The sequence below is a fragment of the Nelumbo nucifera genome, chromosome 8 (assembly GCF_055504915.1).
Source record: "Nelumbo nucifera cultivar China Antique chromosome 8, China Antique-T2T, whole genome shotgun sequence".
Lineage (NCBI taxonomy): Eukaryota > Viridiplantae > Streptophyta > Magnoliopsida > Proteales > Nelumbonaceae > Nelumbo > Nelumbo nucifera.
The window spans coordinates 672,596-698,497 of NC_142656.1; the positions used below are offsets into that span (position 1 = coordinate 672,596).

At 39.8% G+C, this 25,902-nt stretch overlaps 1 protein-coding gene across 5 annotated transcripts in view; it reads left to right on the forward strand.

Annotated features, from left to right (window-relative positions):
- Window positions 1–25,902, forward strand: part of LOC104600457 (sec34-like family protein) — a 128,223-nt gene that overhangs the window by 14,862 nt on the left and 87,459 nt on the right. For all 5 annotated transcript variants that reach the window (XM_010263386.3, XM_088893300.1, XM_010263384.3 and 2 more), the window contains exons 4-7: window positions 1,444–1,488; window positions 1,578–1,652; window positions 9,268–9,363; window positions 21,234–21,311. In XM_010263386.3, coding sequence (XP_010261688.1) covers window positions 1,444–1,488; window positions 1,578–1,652; window positions 9,268–9,363; window positions 21,234–21,311 — 294 coding nt within the window. The remainder of the gene's footprint in view (window positions 1–1,443; window positions 1,489–1,577; window positions 1,653–9,267; window positions 9,364–21,233; window positions 21,312–25,902) is intronic.

A 25,902-nucleotide genomic window follows, 5' to 3' on the forward strand; every position in this document is an offset into this window, starting at 1 on the left:
TGAAATATCTTTTACCTATCAGTTATCACAAAAAAAAAAAAAGAAACCAATCCGAAATACAAGAAGCAAAAAGGGCAGGAGATTAGCAAGTGATAGCATGTTTAATTAGGATAGAATCTTCACCTTTATCATCTAAGCCTTGTTCCAACTATATGGGGTCAACTGCATGAATCATGTTTTTGCCATTCTGTTCTGTTTAGTGCCATATGCATTGTTAAATTATTGACACAAACGATTTCTTATTACAACCACCCAAGTTCTTTTTTGTACTAGCTCTTCTAGCACCTTCAACTTGTACAGATCACTTTTTCTAACAGTTGCTGTAGATGGTCTTAAATGCACACAACCAAACCATCTCAATCTACTTCCTTTCATTTTATCACCTATTGGAGCTACTCCTAGGTTTTTTTTGTATGACCATTTGTTGGACTTGCTGTTTCTTGATTGCCCAACACCCTGCTCCATACAACATAGCTGGCCTTACAACCGTTTTATAGAACTTTCCTTTTAGGCTTTTATCTGAAGTGGTATTTACCTATCGCATAAGGCTCCAGATGTAACCCTCCATTTTGCCCACCCCCTCTAATTCTATGGGTGGCATCCTCCTCAATCTGTTCTTTGTTATGAATTATTGAACCAATGTAATTGAAAAGGTAACATTTAATTATCTATTGGTCTCCATAAGTGCACCTTAGTTTTCTGCCCTATTATTATTAAATTTATATTGCATATATTCTGTTTTGGTCCTATTTATTTTAAAATCACGTTTCAAATGTAGTTGTTTATAAACCTAGTTTTGCATTTAATGCTTTTTTAGTTACATGGCATATATTCTGTACATTGCATTCTTCACTTTTAGAACAGACATGTGCCTCTCTTCAGTGTGGCATATTTCCTTTTTATGAACTATGCACCATATCAGAAAATTTGGAGAAGAGAAAGAGTAAGCATGTGTTGGTTGTTGATGCTGTTGAAGGATTAACAACCAATGAGCATGAACTTGTTATGTTGCTATATGATAAATAATTGCCTTGATGTTCTTTCTTCATGACAAACTTTGGAAACCCTTTTAATTCTTTTTTTTTCCCTCTTTTCCTGTAAGTTCCTATTTTTCTTGTTTGGTAGCATATAGCTTACTTATACTTTTTTTTTTTTATTCAACAAGAAAGCTTTTGTAGTTTGAGAACTTAAATTCTTAATTCTGTTGTAGATTGCCAAATTCTTCTCTTTAATTTTGTGGGAGTTATGAATATGTATATCCCGGGGGGATTGCCTTCGCTCCCCTTTCTGGTTGTATATTGACTCTTTTTATGCAATAAAATTACCTTACCTTTTCTCAAAAAAATGCCAAATTCTTCTCCCAAAAATTTCAGTTCTGTAAACACATCATGAAACCTTTGCCTATCACTAAGCATTGGCTGTTCATTGTCTATTAATGTGCAGTTTTACAAATGGTTTACAGATCTTCAATCAGCGATGAAGTCCGAGGTAAGTGCTAATAGGTCAGTTTTTTCAGCAAATGCTGGAATGGAAAAATGGGCTTTATTGCGTCTGATGATTTTTCATTCTATAAACAGACAGAGGAGAAGTATCGCCACTATGTCAACACATTGACAGAACGCATTCAGACATGTGATGATATCCTTCATAAGGTAAGTATTAATTATATTGTTTCTAAAGTTTTATTATAATATGGTATTTCTGCTGGAAAAATATTAGGTTAAGTTAATTTGGGAAAATTTCTGACTGGTTACTTTTTAAGTTAGACTTCAAACTAAGGAAGCAGGATCGAACCTTTTGTGCGGCTTTTATAGGTTGCAAACTTTTACCCGCTAAGTGCTTCCCTTAACTTAAATATAGTTGCATTATATTTTTGATTAATCTCTCTTTCTAATTTTTTATTCCTGTTAGAGAGATAAAACAGCTATTGGGAGAAAGGTCTGGTATGAGGTATATTGGGAAAATCCCTCTGTCAAGTGCAAGAGAAGCTTTAGCATAAGCTCTGGTTGTGTTGTTGTGATTATAATGATGGTGGGTGCTTTTGTTTTGAGATAAACACTAATTGAGTATGCACAAGGGAAAAAGGAGTAATAACAGGAGAGGATATGAGGGTGAGATACATCAATAGAGAAAGGAGAAGAAGACAAGAATGGAGGTGAATATACTTTTAATGTTTTAGGGCAGTGAACATTTAATATTAGTGGGCATATTGAATGCTATGGACCTTTTTATAAAGCCAAACTGCTTATTGGATTCCCTTGCTCTAAGGCTATTAAGTAAAGTGAATTTTTTGCTTTCTCTTCTGTATAATTTACATCTATTGATTACTTAGAGGCCAATACTTTTCTATAATTGAATGGATATTTTTCTTGTTCTGTTCTTTTTTTTTTTTGTATTATATATACATGCTTAGTGTATTGTAGAAGTAAAACTAGTACCTACTTAACCTCGGTTATGGAATTAGACTTGAGTTTATCTATGGAGCTGATAGAATCACAGAAATCTAATTGAATGTGTAAAGAGACTGGGCCGAATGGGTCCTAGTATCTTCTCTTGTAATATTTTTTCTTTTATTGTTGGCTAATGGGCCTCTCTTAATCGGCCTGTTATTTCTTTTTGTTTAATCTCTTTATGTTACTGCCTAGCTGGCCGCCCACTTAAGGGCATACTTGTCATTACTCTAACTTTAATTCTTAATAAAAAAAGGATTAGAGGAGAAAGGGAAGATAATTCGATTCTTCTTTTTCTTCCTTCTCTTTTCGCCATCTTCTTCTCTTGTGTTGCTGCTCTTACTTCTCTTCTTCCTTTTTCTTCTAATATTCAAATTTACACCTAATATTTGAGGACTGATTTACATCTTGGTATCAGAGCAGGTCTATTTCTTCTTTTTTTTCTTTCTTCTTCTTTTCCCATACACCCTTAGATTAAGAGAGTGTATGGAGAGATAAATTCTCTATAGTTCAGACGATCTCTGGCCTAGTTGGTAGAGGGTTTGGAGAGTTTAAATCTAGCTGGATATTGCCAAGAAGCGGTGCTATTCTGTTGCTGCCCAAAACCCTAGCTGATTAGAGATTTTCGAAGGTACAGGTAAAGGTGAAGCTTTGGGTGTGGCGCTCTGTGCTTGGGAGGTGTCTTGTGACTCCTAAAGGAGGGCGGTTCAGGTTTGGAAGAAATTGGGAAGTTCTGGTAGGAGCGGCTGCATCTTCTTTCTTCCTCCCCAACAACTGGACGGAGTAAAACCCTAGTTTTCAAGCATCTGGGTTCTGGTTTGACTTCAAGTAAGTTTATATAGACAAAATTTCTGGTTCTTTGATTTTCGTTTGATTAATGGAGCCATACGGAAGTGAGTTCAAGCAAGTGTCGGTTTTAGGCCTTGGCTCGGTAGATTCCGTTTTGACTGGTGTAACCACAATCAAGCTAGATGGGACAAATTATCTTGCTTGGGCACAATCTATAAGAATTTGTCTGTAGTAAAGGAAAACTCGGGTATCTCACAGGTACCAAAGAGACAGACCCTGAATTTGAGAAATGGATGCAAGAGAACTATACTGTCATAGGATGGTTGGTCAATTCTATGCAACCTCATATAAGTCAACATTATCTCTGGATGTCTTCGGCTAAGGCGATATGGGACAGTGTTACTGAGACCTATTCACAGAAGTTGAATGTAGCCAGAGTCTATAAGTTGAAAAGTGATGTAAAGAACCTAAGACAGGGGGAGAAGAGTGTAGCAATCTACTACTCTATACTAAAATCCCTATGGCAAGAAATTGATGTTATGAAGACAGTTGTATGGGAGAGTAAGAATGATGCTGAAATGTATAGGAAGTTGGTGGAGAGAAATAGGGTGTTTGAATTTCTCACTGGACTCAACCCTGAGTTTGACATCATTTGGCAAAATATCCTGGCCAGATATGAGGTTACTCTTTCCCAGGCATATGCTATGATAAGCAGTGAGGAGAGTAGGCGGCAGGTTTAGTTGCAGGGTCCACCTACAGAACACTTTGCACATGTTGGAATAAAGCCAAAGGGTTCTACTGAGAAAAAGGAGCAGATATGTGAATATTGCAAGAAACCGAGGCATACAAAGGACACTTGCTGGAAGCTTCATCCTGATAGGTTTAAGAATAACAACAACTCTAAGAAGGGCAGTCAGGTAGGAAAGCCCAAGGCAGCTAATGTTGCTACAGTACCTGAAGGAGGAAATAAGGAGAGTGAAGAGAAATCAACCATTGAGCAGTAGGCAGCAATGAAGGCGGATTTTGAAAAGTATGGGAGGCTACTAAATCACTTGGAAGCTACTGTTTCTTCATCTCACTCTTCCAGCAACAACACATCATCTTCATCAGCATTTGCTCACTCAGGTATTCGTGCTTCTGCAAATCATGCTTCAGTTTCAGGTAATCATAAAATCCCTTGGGTTATTGATTCCGGTGCATCAGACCATATGACCAACTTGTCTAATATCTTCTGCTCATACCACCTTCTCTCTGGCAAAGAGAAAATATCCCTTGCTGATGGGTCTCTTGCTCCCATCTCTGGTAAAGGAGATAGAAAGACCTCTGACACCCTTTATTTATTCTCTATCATTCATGTCCCTAAACTTAACACAAACCTTTTATCTGTTAGCAGCTTAACTAAATCCATGAATTGCAGCATAACCTTTTTTCCCACTCATTGTGTTTTTCAGGACCTGCAATCTCAGAGGATGATTGGGAGTGGCCATGAGGTGAACGGAATATACTTGCTAGACACATCGGATCGAGCTTTGGGATCACCTCATGGAGTTGCCTTAGAGTCAGTTTTGTCAGAGTCTGTTAACAAAGTCTTGTTATGTCACTTTCGTTTGGTCATTTGTCATTTTCTACTTTGAGTCATTTGTTTGTAGATATGTTTAAGGGAGTGTCTTTATCAAGTCTTCATTGTGAGTCATGTGAACTGGCAAAGCATTGTAGACATTCTTATTCAGTAAGCAATAAATGATCTCTTTCTCCTTTTCATATTGTTCACTCTGGCGTGTGGGGGCCATATCATTTGCCAACTATGGGGGGTTACATGTACTTTATCCTTTTTATTGATGACTACTCTCGTTACACTTGGATTTATCTCATGAAATCTAGGGATGAAGTACCAACTATTGTGCAAAAAATTCATGAACTCATCCTCACTCAGTTTAACACTCATATCAAAATATTCCGTTCTGATAATGCTAAGGAGTATTTTGAGAGAACCCTCTCCACCTATTTTGAAACTTTTGGGGTTATTCATCAAAGTTCTTGTTCCTACACTCCACAACAAAACAGGGTGGCGGAAAGGAAGAACAGACATGTGGTTGAAGTTGCCAGATCCCTCTTGTTTTCATCCCATGTTCCTATAAAATTTTGGGGAGATGCTGTTCTTACTGCTACTTTTTTGATCAACCGTATGCCCTCCCGGGTCCTTGACTTCAAAACCCCCTTTAGCCTTCTCTTCCCGGATGAGGATATTTTTTCTCTTCCTCTCCGTGTTTTTGGGTGCACTTGCTATGTGCATATTCACAGTCTCTTTACAGAATGGGTTGCTCAAGGGTAGAGGCCTAATAATTTAATGTGGTATTTTTGTTGCCATCTTGTAGCATCTTTGGTCGATGGGTTGTTCCTGGTTTGTTGGTCTTTTTATGTTTTGTTTTTGTCATGGAGTTGGACCAAAGTAAGTTTTAATTGGATCCGGGTTATAAGTGGTATGGGGCTTTTGTATATCTGTACATTAATTGTTGGTCTTTGGTTGTGTGCTTAGGCTGCAAATATGACATCAGTTTTATATTCTCATTCTTTTCTTTTCTTTTATATATTTCCAATTATTATAAAAAACTTTTTTGATTGTTAAATAAAAAATTTTATTAAAAGGAAAGAAAAAAGATTACAAGAAAGGTGACAAGAAATCACCCTAGAGAAATAAAAGTAACCCTTCACCCAAGCAAAAAACTTCTGTTTGATTGCAATCTGTTTTAAATCCAAGGTAGAAAACAGAATAGGGAAGCCAATGCTGCACTGGATCATCAGTGTAAAATCAGACTGTTTATAGCTAAAGAACTTGCTTGTCTGCATACTGGGATGGAAGTAACCATAACCTATGGGAATTAAAGAAATAAAACATATCCTAGTTTTTGTTGTGGCTAGGATGTCAGAGCAATGCTTAAAACTAAGGCATGTAGCAAGGTCTGGGACCTTTAGATGTGCTGGACTTGTGCCTTATTAGTTACCATCTTATTAAGAAAAACATGAAACTAAAATGAGAATAAGTGTAGAACATGCACGAGAGGCAGGTGGCAGCAGAAAAATATGGATCCAGCAATAGAGGATGGGATCCAGGTCCAAGCTTCTCTCCTTTGGGATGTACAGTCTGGAGTGGAATCCACAAATCCTCCCTGAATTCCAAAAAGGCATTAAATATACGATTTGTAGGGGCAACATGGTTCTCTTTTGGACTGATAAATGGTGTGCTGACTCCTCCTTAGCTGAGCTTTTTCCTGGACTTCATGAAATTGCCCAGGACAAAAAAGCTACGGTAGAGGAAAGCTATGAGCTGGATGATGATGGGGTTATCTGGAGACCGGCCTTTAGAAGGAGCCTGAATTTCTGGGAAACCAATCCCATTGCTGAACTACTGGGTATCCTTCACTTTACATCTCCAAATTCTTCAGAAATTGACAAAAGGAATATTACAGGCCTTTTATTCACTGCAAATAAAATTATGACATAACTGTACTAAAGATGAATATTACAGGCCTTTTATATTCATGGCTACAACAGGAATATTGGGGTCTTGAGCCACATTTGTTTTTGGATACTGGACCCTATTCTCTTAGTTTGATGTTGGAAAGTGCTATATAGCAGGTGTAGGGGGCGTTCTTCAAAATCACCTTGGTGTGGTAGTGGCACTGTTCTCAGGACCAATTGGCTTTGGTGACTTAATTCAGGCTGAAATTTTGGCTCTCTGACAAGGTTTAAAACTTGCTGAGCATTCAGGAGCAATAGAACTGGAGATTGAGGGAGATCCACTCTTGGTTATATCTTGGGCAAAGAAAATCAATTCAGCACCATGGAAATTCAGATTTTCCCTTAGAGAAATTGACCTACTTGCAAAGAGATTCAATTCTAGTTTTGGTTGGGTTAAAAGGGAAGCAAATGGGTTGGTGGATGTTTTAGCCAAGCAGGGTGCTGATTGACCCACTCTTTTCTGGACATTATTGTAATCTGTTGTAACTTTGGTTACCTCCTTGCTAGAATGTTTGTACTAAATGAGTATCCTTTAAATTAATGAAAATATTAATTTGTTGCTCAAAAAAAGTGGTATGTACAGTCCCTCATTGTACATGAGCAGTTGTATATGCTCAAGGTTCAAAATATCGATACTCCCAATACGCCGGTAGGGGCGTATCGGGCTATATTGGTACTTTTATTTATTTATTTTTTTCAAAACCGGTTCAGGGGGGCCGATTTAAGGCTCCACGCCCTGAACCAGTCCGAACCCCGATACACCCTCTGTAGGGGTGTATCGGGGAGCTCCCAAAATGATACATATCGTGTCGATACTTTGAACCTTCTATATGCTGATAGTTTTGTAATTCTTCAATACAATATCATTTGAAAGAAAAGAAACATGCACGAGAGGAGCATATTATATACCATAGTTTTCAAGGTGCCAAGGCGAGGCTAGGCGACTGGGGGGCGCCTAGTTGCCTAGGTGATGGATTTTTTATGTTAAAAATATAGATCGTAGGGTAGTTTCCTAGGTACCATAACCATATTTCTTTAATAATTATTCATGATTTTCATAAGAAAAGTATAAATTTTATATTAAAGTATAGAAAATCAACATATTCATGAGAAGAAAAAGAAGGAAAATAAAATTCAAAAAATATAGGGGCTGAATCCTTATTTTTGTTATAGGAAAAGAAAAAAAATAAAAAGTATTGGTAGTAGTAGTAATGTGCTGATTAGATGAAATTTTTAGTTCTTCCTTATTGGTTCAGGTTTTTAAGTCTTTGAGGGTTCAATGCAGCATTTAGCAATGTTTGTGTTGATTAAACCCTAATAAATAAGAAAATTATAAAAAGAAATTAGTATATAAACACAGAAAATGATTATTTTAGTTTAATAACGTCTATTTTATAATTATAATTTCAAAAAAGAATGAATAAATTTTTTTTTTATAGTAGGAAGTAGTAAACTGTTAGGCGATTAGGTGAGGCGAGCCTCAAAGGGCGCCTTGTCGCCAAGGCGTCGCCTTGACAACTATGTTATATACACAAATTATTAATTATATGAACAAAATTTTTTAAAATATCAATGAGCTTATGGACCATTTAATAGCTATTAGAGTTTTAAATGTAAAATATTATCTCTTTAAGTGTGTATATGTACGCAAAGTAATACCTCTTTTAATATGTAAAAGAAAGGCATCTCAAGGTGTGAGGAATGTGCCTTATGCTTTCAGGCATGACCCTTGAGGCATTTCTTGAGTCTTGCATCTAGGCGGGCTGCAAGGTCTAAGCTTCACTCTTTTTAAAACATAGTGGCTTTGAGTTTTGGCTAGACAATCTGTCTGTATTTCCTATTGGTGATGAAACAGTTGCAGCAACAAAGACTGATAGTTAGCAGGCTCTAGTGCTACAGAGGATGAAGAAGTAAAAATTCATGTACAGGTTGGGATATCACTGTTGGAGATTTTGATTGGGAATATGCCTGGTTAAGTTGCTTGAACTGGGAAACTTGACTTGCCATTACTAGTGAAGGTGGCAATTTTGAAGGAGATGATGATGGGAGTTTTTGGTGTGATGTTGAAGGGAATCAGGAGCCCCACGGAAGATGGTTTGTTTCAATAAAAGCTTGCAATAGTATGTGCTTTGGTAGCCTCAGACGGGCATATCATTGATGAAATTGTTGATCAATCAAGAGAATGAGCTCCTTAATGGTCTCCTTTGTTATAGCCTCACTGAAAGCAGTACTTGGAATTTTTGAAAGGTGATGGTTTTCCTTTTCATTGTCAATGTGGGTTCTCCATCTTTGGCTGACAGGAGATGAATATGAGGAGGGTTGATTAGTCTAATAGCTATTTGTAGCCCTGGTTAGACTTAAGGAAAGGACAGATCAGGCACTTATTTGTAACCCTGGAAAATCCCCATAGTCTATCTTGAAATGTATCCATATGAGCTATTTTCCCAATTAATTTTGCATATCTTGCCATTTTGCCTCTATAATCAGTTGGAAGTTACTATCTTTGCAGGTGGATGACACCCTTGATTTGTTCAATGAACTACAACTACAACATCATGCAGTAGCAACAAAGACTAAAACTTTGCATGATGCATGTGATCGATTGGTAAAATCCTGCTCAAGTATCCTGGTTTGAATTTGTTGTTTGGCTTAGTTGTTTTATAAATTGTTGCTGTTAAACTTCAATGTCATGATTGGCTATGTTGACATTACAATACATGGATGATTGGTTTAAGGTATGTGTAATTTGCATGGATGTATCATGTCTATATCCATTGGATTTATATTTCTATATTTAGGTGTATCTTGTGATATTGAAAACCAGCGCCTGTAGGTGTATAGGATCTGAATTTAGTATAGTTGGTCTTGAGTATTTCATGCTGAACTAAAAGGTAGAGGCTATATTTAAGATTAAATACTAAATTAAAATGTTATAATAGCAGGTTTTGTCTGCTATTCAAGGAGAAAGCAAATTATACCGCAATGGTTGTTCCCTCAATAACAAGGGCATAGTTGTCAGGGCATATAAGCAATTCTATGTGACAGGGAGTTCCTAGTTCCTAGGTCTTGCCTAGGCAATAGAATTTTACAAGGAAAAAACTAAACTCTAGATTAGTTTGCTAGTTTTGTATACCAATCAATCTGCATATAAACTGAAAAAATATCAATGCTCTTTACAAATGACATTGATTTCCTATGAAAACATGGCAAATCATCATATTCCAAAGGACAAAAGCATGAGTATTTAATAAAGCAATTGCATGTGCCATTTATGAAGCAAAATGGCAGGATAGGATTCGTGTAGCAGGTCTCAAACAGTTGGGATTATGGATGAATTAAGTTTAGTATTGTTGAAGTTTGACCTGCCATAGAATTCTGTCTTGTTCGTTGACTGTAGAGTAAAGTAGACAGCAAGAAGTAGGAGAGGAAAGAAGAAAAGAGAGAAGAGAGAGAAGAGAGAAAGGCTGGTTCGAATTAGGGAAAAAAGTTAATCCCTTGATTCGGCCAGACCTGTTATTATATTATTAACTTATTGGAAAAGACTTGAGTGCCCTTCTTTAAGTAAGAGGCACTCGAACTAATATAACAGTACACATCAGCATTCTCAACAAGTACAAAGACTGAAATACCCCTTCACTAACACCACTAACACTCCCCCTCAAGCTGGTGAGTATATATCATATAATCCCAGCTTGTTACATATGTAGTCCACTCTCCCCCGACTCAAGCCTTTTGTAAACAAGTCTGCCCACTGGTTTCCCGTACTAACATATGCAGTTTCTATCACCCCATTCAGCACCTTCTCTCTCACAAAATGACAGTCAACTTCGATGTGCTTGGTTCTTTCATGAAACACTGGATTGGGAGAGATATGAGCCGCTGCCTGATTGTCACAATAGAGCTTCATTGGAGTACTGATGTCATATCCTATCTCCTGTAGAAGGTTCCTCAGCCACACTAGTTCACAAGCAGTATGTGCCATGGCCCTATATTCTGCTTCTGCACTGCTTCTTGCCACAACTGTTTGCTTCTTACTTTTCCATGTTACCAGGTTACCCCCCAGAAAGGTGCAATAGCCTGTGGTAGATCGTCTATCAGACATAGAACCTGCCCAATCAGCATCGGTGTATCCTTCTACTACCAGTTTTCCACCACTTCTGTACAGCAAACCACGACCAGGAGCTCCTTTCAGATACCTCACAATCCTTAGCACTGCATTCCAATGTGGGACCAAAGGTTTCTGCATGAACTGACTCACCACACTAACCGCAAATGAAATATCTGGCCGAGTAATGGTTAGATAGTTTAGTTTGCCTACAAGTCGTCGGTATCTGCCAGGCTCTTCAAACACTTCACCTATATCACTGCTCAGCCTCGTATTTGTTTCCATAGGTGTCTCAGACGGTTTAGTACCCAACAATCCTGTTTCTTCCAGTAAATCAAATACATATTTCCTCTGGCACAAATTAATGCCATGCTTAGATCTTGCTACCTCTATGCCCAAAAAGTATTTCAACTTGCCAAGGTCCTTTGTCTGAAAGTGTTCCTGTAGGAATGCCTTCAATCTGTCAATTCCCATTTTATCATTCCCAGTCACAACGATATCATCCACATACACCACCAATATTATTTTACCTGCCGAAGAGTCAAGACTGAAGACAGAGTGATCAACTTGGCACTGTTTCATACCAAACTTCTTGACCACCTCACTGAACCTACCAAACCATGCTCGAGGGGACTGTTTAAGTCCATAAATAGCCTTCTTAAGTCTGCATACCTTACCATCCTCCCCCTGAGCAACAAACCCGGGTGGTTGCTCCATGTAGACCTCCTCGAGCAAATCCCCATGCAAAAAGGCATTTTTGATATCGAGCTGATGGAGAGGCCAACCAGACATAGCTGCAAGAGAGATGACGACACGAACTGACCCTATCTTAGCAACCGGGGAGAACGTCTCCGTGTAGTCAATGCCATAGGTTTGGGAGTACCCTTTGGCAACCAGCCGCGCCTTCAGGCGCTCAACACGACCATCTGGCAAGTACTTAACACTATACACCCACTTACAACCGACAGCCTGCTTCCCAGGAGGAAGAGCGGTGAGATCCCAAGTGTGATTATGATGCAAAGCAGAGAGCTCTTCTTCCATAGCACGGCACCACTCTGGAGAGGTAAGGGCTTCCTGGACATCCTTAGGAACAACCACGGAGGATAACAAAGATATGAACTGGCGATGGGAAGCGGAGAGATGGGTAAGTGAAACAAAATTGGAAATAGGGTGAAGGGTGCAAGTATGCTTACCTTTCCGTAAGACAACAGGAAGATCTAGGTCGGAGGCTGGTGTCGGAGCTGGAGCTGGATCTGTCGACGGTGATGAAGCTGGAGGAGCTGCAGCCGGTACACGTGGGCGATGTGTATACACGTGACGGATGGGTGGACGGTCAACCAATGGTGGCACCGGAGGCAAGGACGTAGGCATGACTGGAACCAGAGGAGGTGGATCAGCCACAGGAAGAGGAAGAGGAGGTGGTGATGTGGGGGAAGCAGCAGCACCGGACTCCACGAAGAACGGAGTAGACTCGAAGAATGTAACATCAGCACATACCAAGGAACGACGAGAACTAGGATGATAACACTTGTACCCTTTCTGAGTTCGGGAATAAGCAAGGAAGATACACTTCACGGAACGTGCATCTAACTTGTCAGTCCCGGGACTCAGATTATGAACGAAGCAGACACACCCAAATACCCGAGGAGAAAGCGGAAACGGAGACATGTTGGGGAATAAGACACTAAAAGGAGAACGACCATCAAGGATAGACGTGGGCATCCGATTAATTAAGAAACAAGAGGTGAGCATTGCATCGCTCCAAAAAGTTTTGGGAACATTCATGTGGTGCATGAGGGAGCGTGCCGTTTCTACAAGATGGCGGTTCTTTCTCTCAGCAACCCCATTTTGTTGCGGAGTATAGGTACATGAAGTTTGGTGTATAATGCCATGTTGATCCAAGTATTCTCGAAAAGATGAAGACAAGTATTCACGACCATTATCAGAACGGAAAATTTTGATGTGAACACCAAATTGATTGCGGATCTCAGCATAAAATTTCTGGAAGATGGAAAATAATTCACTTCTTTCTTTCATTAAATAGAGCCACATCATTCTTGAACAGTCATCAACAAAAATAACAAAATATCGGTATCCATTATATGACATCACTTTATAAGGACCCCAAACATCTGAATGAATTAAAGAAAAAAGACTCGACACACGGTTATCGACCCTAGAACGAAAGGGAACACGATGGTGTTTCCCAAATTGACAAGACTCACAATCTAAAACAGAAAGTTGACTCAATGAAGGGACTAAGGACTGCAACACTTTCAGCGAAGGATGACCAAATCTACAGTGCCACTGGAGAGGAGAAATGGATGACTGAAGAGCCGTTGACGTTCGTCCACCACCATCAAGATAATATAGTCCACCGGCTTCATGCCCTCCACCAATCTTCATCCCCGTCTTGAGATCCTGAAAAACACACATAGAAGGGTAAAAAGTGATGGAGCACTTAAGGGACTTGGTCAGCTTACTAACAGACATAAGATTAAATGGAAGCTTAGGTACATATAAAACAGAGGATAGGGATACAGGGTCTAGGTCAACATTACCAACACCATAGATAGATGACGTGGAGCCATTAGCAAGGGTAACAGATTGTGATGTTGAGCAATGAGTGAGAGATGAAAACACACCTGGAGTTCCCGTCATGTGATCGGAGGCTCCAGAGTCAATAATCCAGGGGTTGGGTGTGGATGCCAAACAAGCCATACCTGAGTGTGCAAAGGAAGCTGTGTTCTGCTGCGACTTGGATTGAACAAACCTCTCATACTCATCACGAGGAACACTCACCATCTCCTTGCCTGGACCATCTGAGGGAGTAGAAGGCATCGGGTCAGCTGACCGTTTCTCCTGTGTAGAGCTGAAACTGGTGTCACTAGTCATGGCATGGTTGGCCCACGTCGAGGGAGGACCATGTAAGTCATAGCAGTAGTTAATGGTATGTCCATCCAAACCACAGTGAGTACACTTCCGTGGACCCGAGCCACGTCCTCTACCACGAGCTCCCCCTGAATCTCTGCCTCCAGTACGACCACCACCACGGATATGTGTAGATCCACCACTACCACTCCTGCCAGGCTGGGTTCCTCGAGTCCCACTTCTGCCACCTCGGCCTCTTGACACTGCAAATGCTGATTTATCGGAGACATTAGAGTCCATAGATCCAATGGAAGCCCTCCGAAGACGAGCAAACACCTCCTCTAAAGATGGAAGAGCAGATCCCCCTAGTATCTGGGCTCGTACAGGTTCATACTCAGACTTCAGCCCCACCAGAAACCGTGTCACATCAAGCTGCTCTCGCTGTTGCTGTTGAACTTTGACATCTGAAGTGAGAGGATGATAGACATTTAACTCATTACGGATATTCCTCACATTGGCATAGTACTCCTCAAGGCTCTGATTTCCCTGTTGCAGATTGAAGTATTCCTGATACAGTTGATATACCCTAGTGGTATTATCCTGACCTGAATACAGTTTCTTAGCATGATCCCACACCTCTTTGGCTGTGTCAAGAAACATGAAGTTCACACTGATTTTGGGTTCCATACTGTTCCACAACCATGTAATGATCTGTGCATCTTCCTGTTCCCAGTCTTCATACTCCTGAGAATTAGCGGGGGGTTTCTCCTCTCTTATATGCTTCACTTTCTTCTTCGCCTTCAGAAAAACCTCTACAGACTTGGCCCAAGGGACATAATTCTCTCCATTCAGTTTAATGGAGGTCATTTGGACATTCAGGTAGTCAGTAGATATCATGACACTAGGTTTACTATCACTGTTATCTGCCATTGCCGAACTCCCTTAATTCTGAGCACTGAATTAGGAGCACTACACACTGCACACTACACACAGACACTTCACCGAAATCTGCACACTGATTTCAACAGCTGAGAACTGCAACACCACAAACCCTACTCACCGAAATCTGTACACTGATTTCGGCAGTATTAAATGCTGAAAACTACAACACCACAACCCCTACTCACCGAGGTCTACACACTGATTTCAGCGATATCAAAAGCTGAAAACCACACTTGTAACACCACCAACATTAATCCACAACTATAGGAAGTTTCACCATTCAGTAGACACTATTGCCATTCGAATCACACACAAACCAGAATAAACCCTAGCATACTGCAATCTGAAAACCCATCATGCGAACTGTACTACACCTCTCATGTATTCCAAAAAAAAATATATAAAAAAAACTTTACCTCATCGCCTGAAGGCCAACCATACGAAGGGCTGAGACACCACTGCACCACACGTACCAGCCCTAACTAGGGCTTAGAAACCACAGCAACCAATCACCAACGACACAATCGGAGGCATAGAGACCTCCTAGGGAAGAGGGCGATCACTCCTTTTCAGCCCTTTTCCCAGTCTCCAACTCACAACTGAGAACCCCAAGTGAAACCCTAATTCGAATGCGCAGAAGGCAGAATTCTAGCAAGTCTGATTTGGTGAACCTAGCTCTGATACCATGTTGAAGTTTGACCTGCCATAGAATTCTGTCTTGTTCGTTGACTGTAGAGTAAAGTAGACAGCAAGAAGTAGGAGAGGAAAGAAGAAAAGAGAGAAGAGAGAGAAGAGAGAAAGGCTGGTTCGAATTAGGGAAAAAAGTTAATCCCTTGATTCGGCCAGACCTGTTATTATATTATTAACTTATTGGAAAAGACTTGAGTGCCCTTCTTTAAGTAAGAGGCACTCGAACTAATATAACAGTACACATCAGCATTCTCAACAAGTACAAAGACTGAAATACCCCTTCACTAACACCACTAACAAGTATAAAGAAGGCTATAATTTATACCAATAAAAAAAGGGAAAATAACAAGGGGCAGAGAGAAACTGTAGAAAAAAGAAGAAATTTTGTTCTTCTATTTTTTTTTTTGATCAGCAAGAAAAGCATTAATCTAATCTGCACCCACAAACAATCAGTTACAGTTCTTCCCAGTACAATGTAGATCTATTTGCCCCTTGTTTTGCTACGGTATCCGCCATCCTATTTGCGCTCCGTTTGACCCAACCAAACTGAGAGTTGATCCTCGTTGTAAGTATGTCAATTTCTCTGAAGATAAATTTGAGCTTCCAAGGTACTGAAGTTATGCTTTTAGCCAAAGAAATGACCAGTAGTGAGTCTCCTATTTCTAAGTCTGTTATTCCTATCTGCTCAGCCATCTTTAGACCTTGAAGTAGGGCTAGAGATTTAGCCTGTATTGAGTCACCAATACCTATTGGTCCTGAGAAGAGTGCCACCACCACACCCTGATGATTTCTAATCACACCCCCTATAATTTTGTCCTTCTATTTCTCTTCTCAAAACTCTTATAGGTTGTATCAACACACTTATTAATAAGATGTAGCCATAGTTATAATATTGTGAGGTGCCTGCCTTATAAGTTTTGATCTTATTTGTGTTTAGGCTAGGTGCCCCACCTTTAGGGCTGTCAATGGACTCTGAAAGTCCCATACCTGATTTGACTCTGAATCCAACTATCTTGGATTTGGTTGTTAGAAGTTGCGTCTGGTTAATAATCAGATTGGATGTGGATTTGATAATTGAAAATGATTTCATTAACCAGAAGGAAATAGATTTTACAGAAGCCCTTGGAGAGGCACGAGATGCAGCCTCCCCTAACCGTTACAAGAGATCAGAAATAAACTTACAATGCTGCCCAGAATAAATTGTCCCTAGTAGAACCCTGTTTGGCAAGATGATCAGCCAAAGCATTTGCCTCCCTACCCACCCACTGATATCTACATGTTATGTGCCTTGTTAACCATTAACTTTTCTGATGAGATCCCTATAACTCCAAACAACTGAGTCTGGATTTGACAGCCAGCCCAAAATCACCTTAGAATCCCCTTCAACCAATAGGTTCTCCACTCCTAGTTGATTAGCAATCTGAATTCCCTGTACTGCAGCCAATATCTCAGCTCTTGTAGAGTCCCCTATCCCTACCGGGCCTGAGAAAAAGGATATGATGTTGCCATTTTCATTCCTCAAAACTCCTCCAATGCCAGACGGTCCTGGATTACCCTGGCTGCTACTGTCAAAATTCAGTTTAAAAAAATCTTCTGGGGGAGTTACCCAAACTGTAGTGGCTCTGGTTTTTCTAACTGAAGTGTGTGCAACTGTGGTCCAATTTCTCCAGATATCATCAAAAGAAAAAGAGCTGAAAGAATCCAAGGATTTCAGCCAATGGATAGTTCTGGTTAAGATACATTCCTTCACTTCTGTCATGGACCTCTCTTTATCTTGGAAAATTCTAGCATTTCTTTCTTCCCAAATTGTCCATAAGGTGGCTGCTCTGAAACATCTCCACATACTCCTTCCTCTTTTTGTTAGGCAACCAAAGGTGGTTGATGCGAATAATGATTTTACCTCTGTTGGTTGATTCCACCAAATCCAAACAAAACAAACATCCAATCCCAAAGAGCTGCAGCAAAGGAACAAGAAACGAGTAAGTGGTAACAGTCCTCACTATGAGAATTGCACATTACACACCAGTTTGGGGACAAACAAATAAAAGGCTTTTTCCTTTGTAAGTTCTCCAAAGTATTGATCTTACCATGGTACACTTCCCAGCAGAAAACAACAATTTTGGGGGGCACAGGCTTTGTCCAAACTTCTTTCACTGGGAAAGGCTCAAAAGAAGTGCTCAAACAAAGGGATTTGAAGAAGGAAGCACAAGTGAAAGAACCTTTTGGGATAGGAGTCCACACCCTTTTATCAAGAGAAGAGGGGTCCAAACAAACACTCTCTAGAATGGATAGAAGTTCAGTAACACAAGCAAGCTCCTCCTCCCTTAAGCCCCTACAAAAACCAAAGTCCTAGCTCAAGGATAAAGGTAAAATTGGAGGGGGAAGAAGGACAAAGATAACCTCCTTTTTATGAAGGGAAAGGGCATACAGAGAAGGAAACAAGTCTTTTAGAGGTTGATTACCCACCCAAGTGTCTTCCCCAAAAAGAACCAAATTTCCAGAGCACGTATCATACCTTACATACTGAAGGAACTTGGGGAGGACACCATGTATTGCCTTCCACGGTGTTGTTTGGGTAGCCCGATGAGATACCCCAACATCCCAACCAGAGACAGAACAGCCGTGAATACTAAGCACAACCCTGTGCCACAAACTTTCTCTTTCCAAAGGCCATCTCCATAGCCACTTTCCCAATAAAGCTTCATTTTTTAAAACCAAATTCCCTAATCCCAAACCCCTTGCCTCTTTACTCCGACAAACTGTCTCCCAATTAACTATGTGATCCTTTTTCTCCTCCTCTGGTTCCCAAAGGAAATTTTTCATCATCTTTTCTAATTTCCTAGCCTCCCTATGGGGGATCCTAAACATAGAGAGGTAATAGACTGATAAATTAGAAAGTGTAGCCTTAATCAAAGTTACCCTTCCTCCCATAGTGATATAATTCTTTTTCCAAGTTGCCAACTTTCTTTCAAATTTCTCAACAACTGGGTACCAAAATCTACTTTCCCTAGGATTCCCATCCAAAGGTAAACCCAAATAAGTCAAGGGCCAAGAAGAAATAGAGCATTCCAAAGAATTAGCAATAGACTCAACTTCATTGTCATCCATATTGACCCCTACCACACAGCTTTTTTCAAAGTTGATCTTTAAATTGGAAACTCTCTCAAAGTGTAATACTAGATCTTTAAGGGTTCCCACTCTTCTTGGCTCACTTCCCTCACAAAAAATAATAATGTCATCTGCAAACTGGAGATGAGTTACAGAGACATTATTCCTTCCAATCTTCCAACCACCTATTACCCCCTCCCTCTCTGCTTTTGATATCAATATACTCAACTCATCCGCCACCAAAGTAAATAGAAAAGGAGAAAGAGGATCACCCTGTCTCAAGCCTTTGTAGGCTGGAAAGAAATCCTTTACCACTCCATTCACTAGCACAAAGTAATGAATCGAAGTGAGGCAACCAATCATCCATAAGCACCATCTCTCCCCAAACCCACAAGTCCTAAGTATCTCCAAAAGGAAACTCCAGTCCACCATATCATATGCCTTCTCAAGGTCCAACTTGCAAGCAAAGCCTGGGCCCCCTGATTTCCTCATATCCTCTACACATTCGTTTGCTATTAGGATTTGATCGGTTATCTGCCTACCTTGTATGGAGGCTCTTTGAGCTTGACTAATGATAGATGGTAAGACCACTTTGATCCTTAAGGATAGCACCTTTGCCAAGATTTTATAGATGCTTGTCACCAAACTAATGGGCATGTAGTCTTTTGGGTGTTTAGCATCAATCTTTTTCGGAATGAGAGCTAAAAAAGTGGCATTTATTCCAGGGCTAATCACATGTCTCTCTTCAAACTCCTTGAAAACCTCAACCAGATCCTCCTTAATTATTCTCTAGCAATCTTGGTAAAAGGCCATGGTGAAACCATCCAGGCCTGGTGCCTTTGATCTATCCATAGAGAACACTGCTTGTTTGATTTCTTCTTCTTCAAAGTTCCTTTCCAGCCACCCTGAAATGTTCTCATCTAGCCTTGGCCACTCTAATCCTTCCAGCCTCTCTCTAAAGTTTAGCGGTCCTCCCATCCTTGACTTGAAGTGATCCACAAAAATCCTTTCTATCTCTTCTTGAGAGGAGAATATTTCACCATCAATTTCTAATTTGGTCACAACATTTTTTCTCTGTCTCCCATTAGCCAAAGCATGAAAATATTTGGTATTCCCATCACCTTCCTTGATCCACTACATCAAAGATCAATATCTTGTTGGCATCATCACTCTTCCCCATGTCTCATTTGGACTTCAACTCATAGAAATCTTTACGAAGGCCATGACACGTCCTTACCACAAAATTTTAGTTGACAAACTAATGCTTCTACCTTGGCATCAATTTGGGGGGGGGGGGGTGTGCAGAGAGGGGCTGATTCTATTGGGAGCACTGTTTTACCACATGCCCTATGTATTGTATCTTTGCTCGTATATATGTTCTTTTATTAGTTTATTTTAGAGAAGGGCACAGTGGTCCTTTCTCATTAATGTACACTTTTAACATATAATATATTTCTTGGGTGTGTGATCTGTTAGACACACCCATTCAAACCCTTGTCTTTTTCGAACTGCTGTCTCTGACACTTCAAGCATCCTCAATTCCAATTAACTAGTCATCTATTTAGGATGAATTGCTATTTTTGGTTCATTGACCATGCTTAGTCTTTTTTTTTTTGTTTTGATCAGCAGGAAAAGGATTTTATTGATGTAAACTTAGGAGTTAGAAGAGATTGGGTTAAATTCCACCCAAAAACAACAAAAGATTACAGATTTTCCCAAAATGTTTGCTGTCTTACAGCCCCTTGTTTGGCCAAAGAGTCTGCCATTCCGTTTGCTGTTCTCATCCACTTAAATGCAACATTTGCTCCCTTGTTAGGCTTACAATATCCCTGGACTTATACCGGAAGACACAAGGAATCTGGGTACTGTTTCTAGTCCGTGAGATGATTACTTGAGAATTCCCTTCCACCTCTAGATTGTGGAAACCCAATTGTTTAGCAAGCCTTAACCCCTGCGGTAGACTGACCTGTTCTGCTGTCAATGCATTACTATGCTCAAAGGTCCTGAATACAGGCCACCATTCTTCCTTCTATATATCTGAAAACATTGACCTTGTTTAGTTCATTCACTTGATTACAACAGGTTAGTAGGAGAGGGGGATTCTGAGGTTGTGAGTGGCTGAGGATTGGAGGGGACAGCCCTTTGTTTCTCCTGCATCAACCTAGAGAAGCAAGGGCCTTGGCAGCTGGAAGTTACATATTTTTTTCCTGGGTTAGAAGATCATCTAATGAGTTATCTGACTCATTGGCTTGAAATTCAGGCTGCAACTTGGACGGGCTTGGGTTGGAATTTTGCCAACCTGAGTTGCACCCCTACTTGAAATGGAGTGGAGAGGGTTGAGCTAGTGTAGTGCCTGTCCTTTCTGAACCAGGCTTTTTTTCATCTTTTCAAATGGTTTATGGGAGCTTGGCATGCCAACCTGGGGTGATTTCTCTGCTTCTTTATTTTCTTGTCTTTGTATCAGGATTCCCTTTCTTTTTCTTAATTAACTTGTTGATCTGGTTACCAGTAAAATGGAAAAAGAAAAGGTTAGAAAATCCAACACTTAGTTTATACCCAGAGTCATGGTAGTTAGAAAAGAAATCAGCTCAGAGTTTTCATTTGTTAAAGTTGGTACAGACTGACATCTGTATCCTTGTATAACTGTTTTCTTTGGGTATTGTTATATTGGTAGTTCCTGTAAGAAAATGACTTCTTCATATTGTTGAATTTGGGTTAATTTTTATTTGGATACTAAATATTTCTTTTTTGGGATGCAGTTGATAGAGAAGCAAAGACTGATAGAGTTTGCAGAAGCACTTCGCAGTAAGCTTAACTATTTTGATGAATTGGAGAATGTAAGGTTTCATTGCTACCTTAAATGTTACAATTATATTTTACTTCATGAAGTATGATATATTCCAAATATATGTTTGACTTTCTATCTAAATTTTCAACTTTATGTGTGCTATTCAAATAAAAGACTTATAGAAAGAAATAACTTAAGTGGAGTTTGAGATTTACACCTACTAACCAGGGTGAAAACTAGACTACACTTCACCTACTCTATTTGGCAATAATCTGTTTTCGAATGAAAGTCAGTTATATAATACTTCTTTGTATTGCAAAGAATTTTATTAATAAGATAAAAATATTTGCAAGTAAATGTGGATGAGAAACCATGCAGTATAAAGCACAAACTATTCATAATATACCTCTAATTCTAGCTTCCCAATGTGTTCTGAAGTGAAACCTTCATAGGTCCTTGAATTTCTTTGATACCAGTGACCCGTCCATCAGCATGGCACGCACGTCTGCATACATCATTTGGAGATATCTAGATACATCTTTAAAAATTCTTCTGTTTTCTTTCTTTCCAAATCTCCAAGCATATGGTGAAAGATAATACCTTGCTTTCTTGGATCCTCAGATAAACCAATATAACCACTTGCTTGCATGAAGTAGGGTTAATAAAGATGTCTTGTATTATGGATTTTGCCTTCCCTCAATGTTTTGCCCTTCTGATTGACACTTCAAAGTTCTTCTAGTTTTTTTCTCTTCCATTATTAAACTTTTCTATTAACAACAGAAAAAGAATCTGCAAAGCCATGCCAACCAGGGCATTCAGTGTAATAATTTGACTGGCTGGACTGATTTGACCTTGTGAACTTTAGTTTGTTTCTTTTACTTATTAATCTTTTAATAATATTTCATAGCTATCCATGTATCAAATCACAATTATTCTACCTTATTCTTCTCTAAATGTTTCTCTGCCTGCATGGTATATTTTGCCAAGAGTTTCTTTTTCCTTTTATGCTTTTCTTCTGTGTAATGTTTGGCTGTTGAAGTTTGTGATTGAACCTAAGTTAAGCATCTGGAGTCCTATTGATGGGAGAATACCACTTAAGCTAAAATGAAAATTTTGTAAAATGGTTATAAGGCCAACAATATTATGGAGAATAGTGTTGTGCAGTCAAGAAACAACATGTCCAAAAACTAAGCATAGCAGAAATGTGAATATTGAGATGATGAGTGGGAAAACTAGAAAGGATGGGAGTAGAAATGAACTTATTAGGAACTAAGAGTAGCTTCAATAGTTGATAAAACGAGGGGAAGTTGTTAGTGTCGAGTATGTAGGGGTATTTCTGTCTTTGTGCTTATGTTTAGGTGCTGATGTGTAAGTTTATGTTAGATCTAATGTCCCTAACTTAAGTAGGGGCACATGTGACTTTTCCACAATATTTTAGTAATATAAAATAAATCTGGTCGAATGGGAGAGTTGACTTTTCCCTCATTCGAACTAGACCTTTTCCTCCTTGTCTTCTCTTCTACTCTTCTCCTTTCTCTCTTTCTCTCTTTCTCTCTTTCTCTCTTCTCTCTTTTCCTTGACTGTTATCAGTCTAACAGGTAGGCCGAACTCTAATATGGTATCAGAGCCAAACTGAGCAAATCGGATCTGCCCAGAATTTTGTTCTCTGCGCACTCAGTCTAGGGTTTTCTCTTGCTTTCTTTGCCAGTGGCACTGTCGATTTGGTCATCCTTCACTGAAAGTCTTGAAGTCTTTGGTTCCTTCATTGATTCATCTTTCTGTTTTGGATTGTGAGTCGTGTCAATTGGGGAAACATCATCGTGTTCCCTTTAGTCCTAGAGTTGATAACCGTATGTTGAGTCCTTTTTCTTTGGTTCATTCAGATGCTTGGGGTCCTTATAAAATAATGTCATACAATGGATATAAATATTTTGTCATTTTTGTTGATGATTATTCAAGGATGACGTGACTCTATTTAATGAAAGAAATGAGTGAATTGTTTACCATTTTCCAAAAATTTTATGCTGAGACTCGCAACCAATTTGGTGTTCACATTAAAATTTTTCGTTCCGATAATGGCTGTGAATATTTCTCTTCATCATTTCAAGAATACCTAGATCAACATGGCATTATCCATCAGGCTTCATGTACCTACACCCCACAACAAAATGGGGTGGCTGAGAGAAAGAATCGTCATCTTTTGGAAACAGCTCGATCCCTCATGCATCACATGAGTGTTCCCAAATCTTTTTGGAGTGATGCTGTGCTTACTTCTTGCTTCTTGATTAACCAGATGCCCACGTCTATCCTTGATGGTCATTCTCCTTTCACCACATTGTTTCCTACCTTGTCTCTGTTTCCTCTTTCTCCTCGTATTTTTGGGTGTTTTTGCTTCATTCATAATCTGGGGCCAGGAAAGGAAAAGTTAGATGAATGATCTATTAAGTGCATCTTTCTTGGCTATTCCCGGACTCAGAAAGGGTATAAGTGTTATCATCCTAGCTCTCGACGTTCCTTTGTGTGTGTTGATGTTACCTTCTTTGAGTCTACTCCATTTTTCTTGGGGTTTGTTGATGTTTCTTCCTCTTCATCACCTCCTCCCCTTCCTCTTCTAGTTGTGGATTTTGTTCTTCTTGTCCAGCTGTGACCAAGTCCTTGCCTTCGGTGCCACCACCTATCCATCACGTGTATACACATCGCCCTCATGTATCGGCTCCTCCTCCAGCTCCATCATCGTTGACAGATCTGGCAACCGTTCCCACACCAGCCCCAACCCCAGTATCTGATCTTGATCTTCCCATTGCCTTGCGGAAAGGTAAACGTAGTTGTACCCTTCATCCTATTTCTAATTATGTTTCACTGACTCACCTTTCCGTTTCCCATCGCCAGTTTCTCTCTTTGTTATCCTCGGTTGTTATCCCTAAGGATGTCCAGGAAGCCCTTGCCTCTCCAGGATGATGCCGTGCGATGGAAGAAGAACTCTCAACTCTAGCTCATAATCATACATGGGAACTCACCACTCTTCCTCCTAGTAAGCAGGCTGTTGGTTGTAAGTGGGTTTATACGGTTAAGTACTTACCTGATGGTAGTGTAGAGCGGCTGAAAGCTAGACTGGTTGCCAAAGGGTATTCCCAAACCTATGGTATTGATTACACATGGACTTTCTCTCCGGTTGCTAAGATTGGTTCAGTCCGTGTTATGATTTCTCTCGTTGCGATGTATGATTGACCCCTCTATCAGCTTGATATCAAGAATGCCTTCTTGCATGGTGATCTGCTCGAGGAGGTCTATATGGAGCAACCACTGGGATTTGTTGCTCAAGGGGAGGATGGCAAGGTGTGCCGACTACTGAAGGCCATTTATGGGCTTAAATAGTCTCCTCGAGCATGGTTTGGTAGATTTAGTGAGGTGGTAAAGAAGCTTGGTATGAAATAGTGCCAAGTTGACCATTCTGTCTTCAGTCATGACTCTTAGGCAGGGAAGATCCTATTGGTGGTGTATGTAGATGATATTGTTATTACCAGAAATGATAAAATGGGCATTGACAGGTTGAAGACTTTTTTGTAGGAACATTTTCAGACAAAGGACCTTGGTAAATTAATGTATTTCTTGGGGATAGAAGTAGCAAGGTCTAAGCATGGTATTAACTTGTGTCAGAGGAAATATGCTCTTGATTTGCTTGAAGAAACAAGTTTGTTAGGTGCTAAACCAGCTGAAACACCTATGGAAACAAACACTAAGCTAAGTAGTGATATGGGTGAAGTGTTTGAAGACCCTGGCAGATACCGGCGACTGGTAGGTAAATTGAACTACCTAACCATCACTCGGCTAGACATTTCATTCACAGCTAGTGTGGTAAGTCAGTTCATGCAGAAACCTTTGGTTCCACATTGGGATGCAGTTCCAAGGATTGTGAGGTATTTAAAGGGGGCTCCTGGTCGTGGTTTGATATATAGAAGTGGTGGAAAACTTGAAATAGAAGGATATACTAATGCTGATTGGGCCGGTTCTGTATCTGATAGGAGATCTACCACAGGCTATTGCACTTTTCTTGGGGGTAATTTGGTGACATGGAAAAGCAAGAAGCAGACAGTTGTGGCAAGAAGCAGTGCAGAGGCAGAATATAGAGCTATGACACATACTACTTGTGAATTAGTGTGGCTAAGGAATTTTCTACAGGAGATGGGATACACTGTTGATACTCCGATGAAGCTCTACTATGACAATCAGGCTGCAGTTCATATTTCCTCTAATCCGGTGTTTCATGAGAGAACCGAGCACATAGAGGTTGACTGTAACTTTGTTAGAGAGAAGGTGCTGAGTGGAGTGATAGACACTACATATGTCAACATAGGGAACCAGTGGGCAGATTTGTTTACTAAAGGATTGAGTCGGGGTAGAGTGGATTACATATGTAACAAGCTGGGATTATATGATATATACTCTCCAGCTTGAGGGGGAGTGTTAGTGTCGAGTATGTAGGGGTATTTCTGTCTTTGTGCTTATGTTTAGGTGCTGATGTGTAAGCTTATGTTAGATCTAATGTCCCTAACTTAAGTAGGGGCACATGTGACTTTTCCACAATATTTTATTAATAAAATAAATCTGGTCGAATGGGAGAGTTGACTTTTCCTTCATTC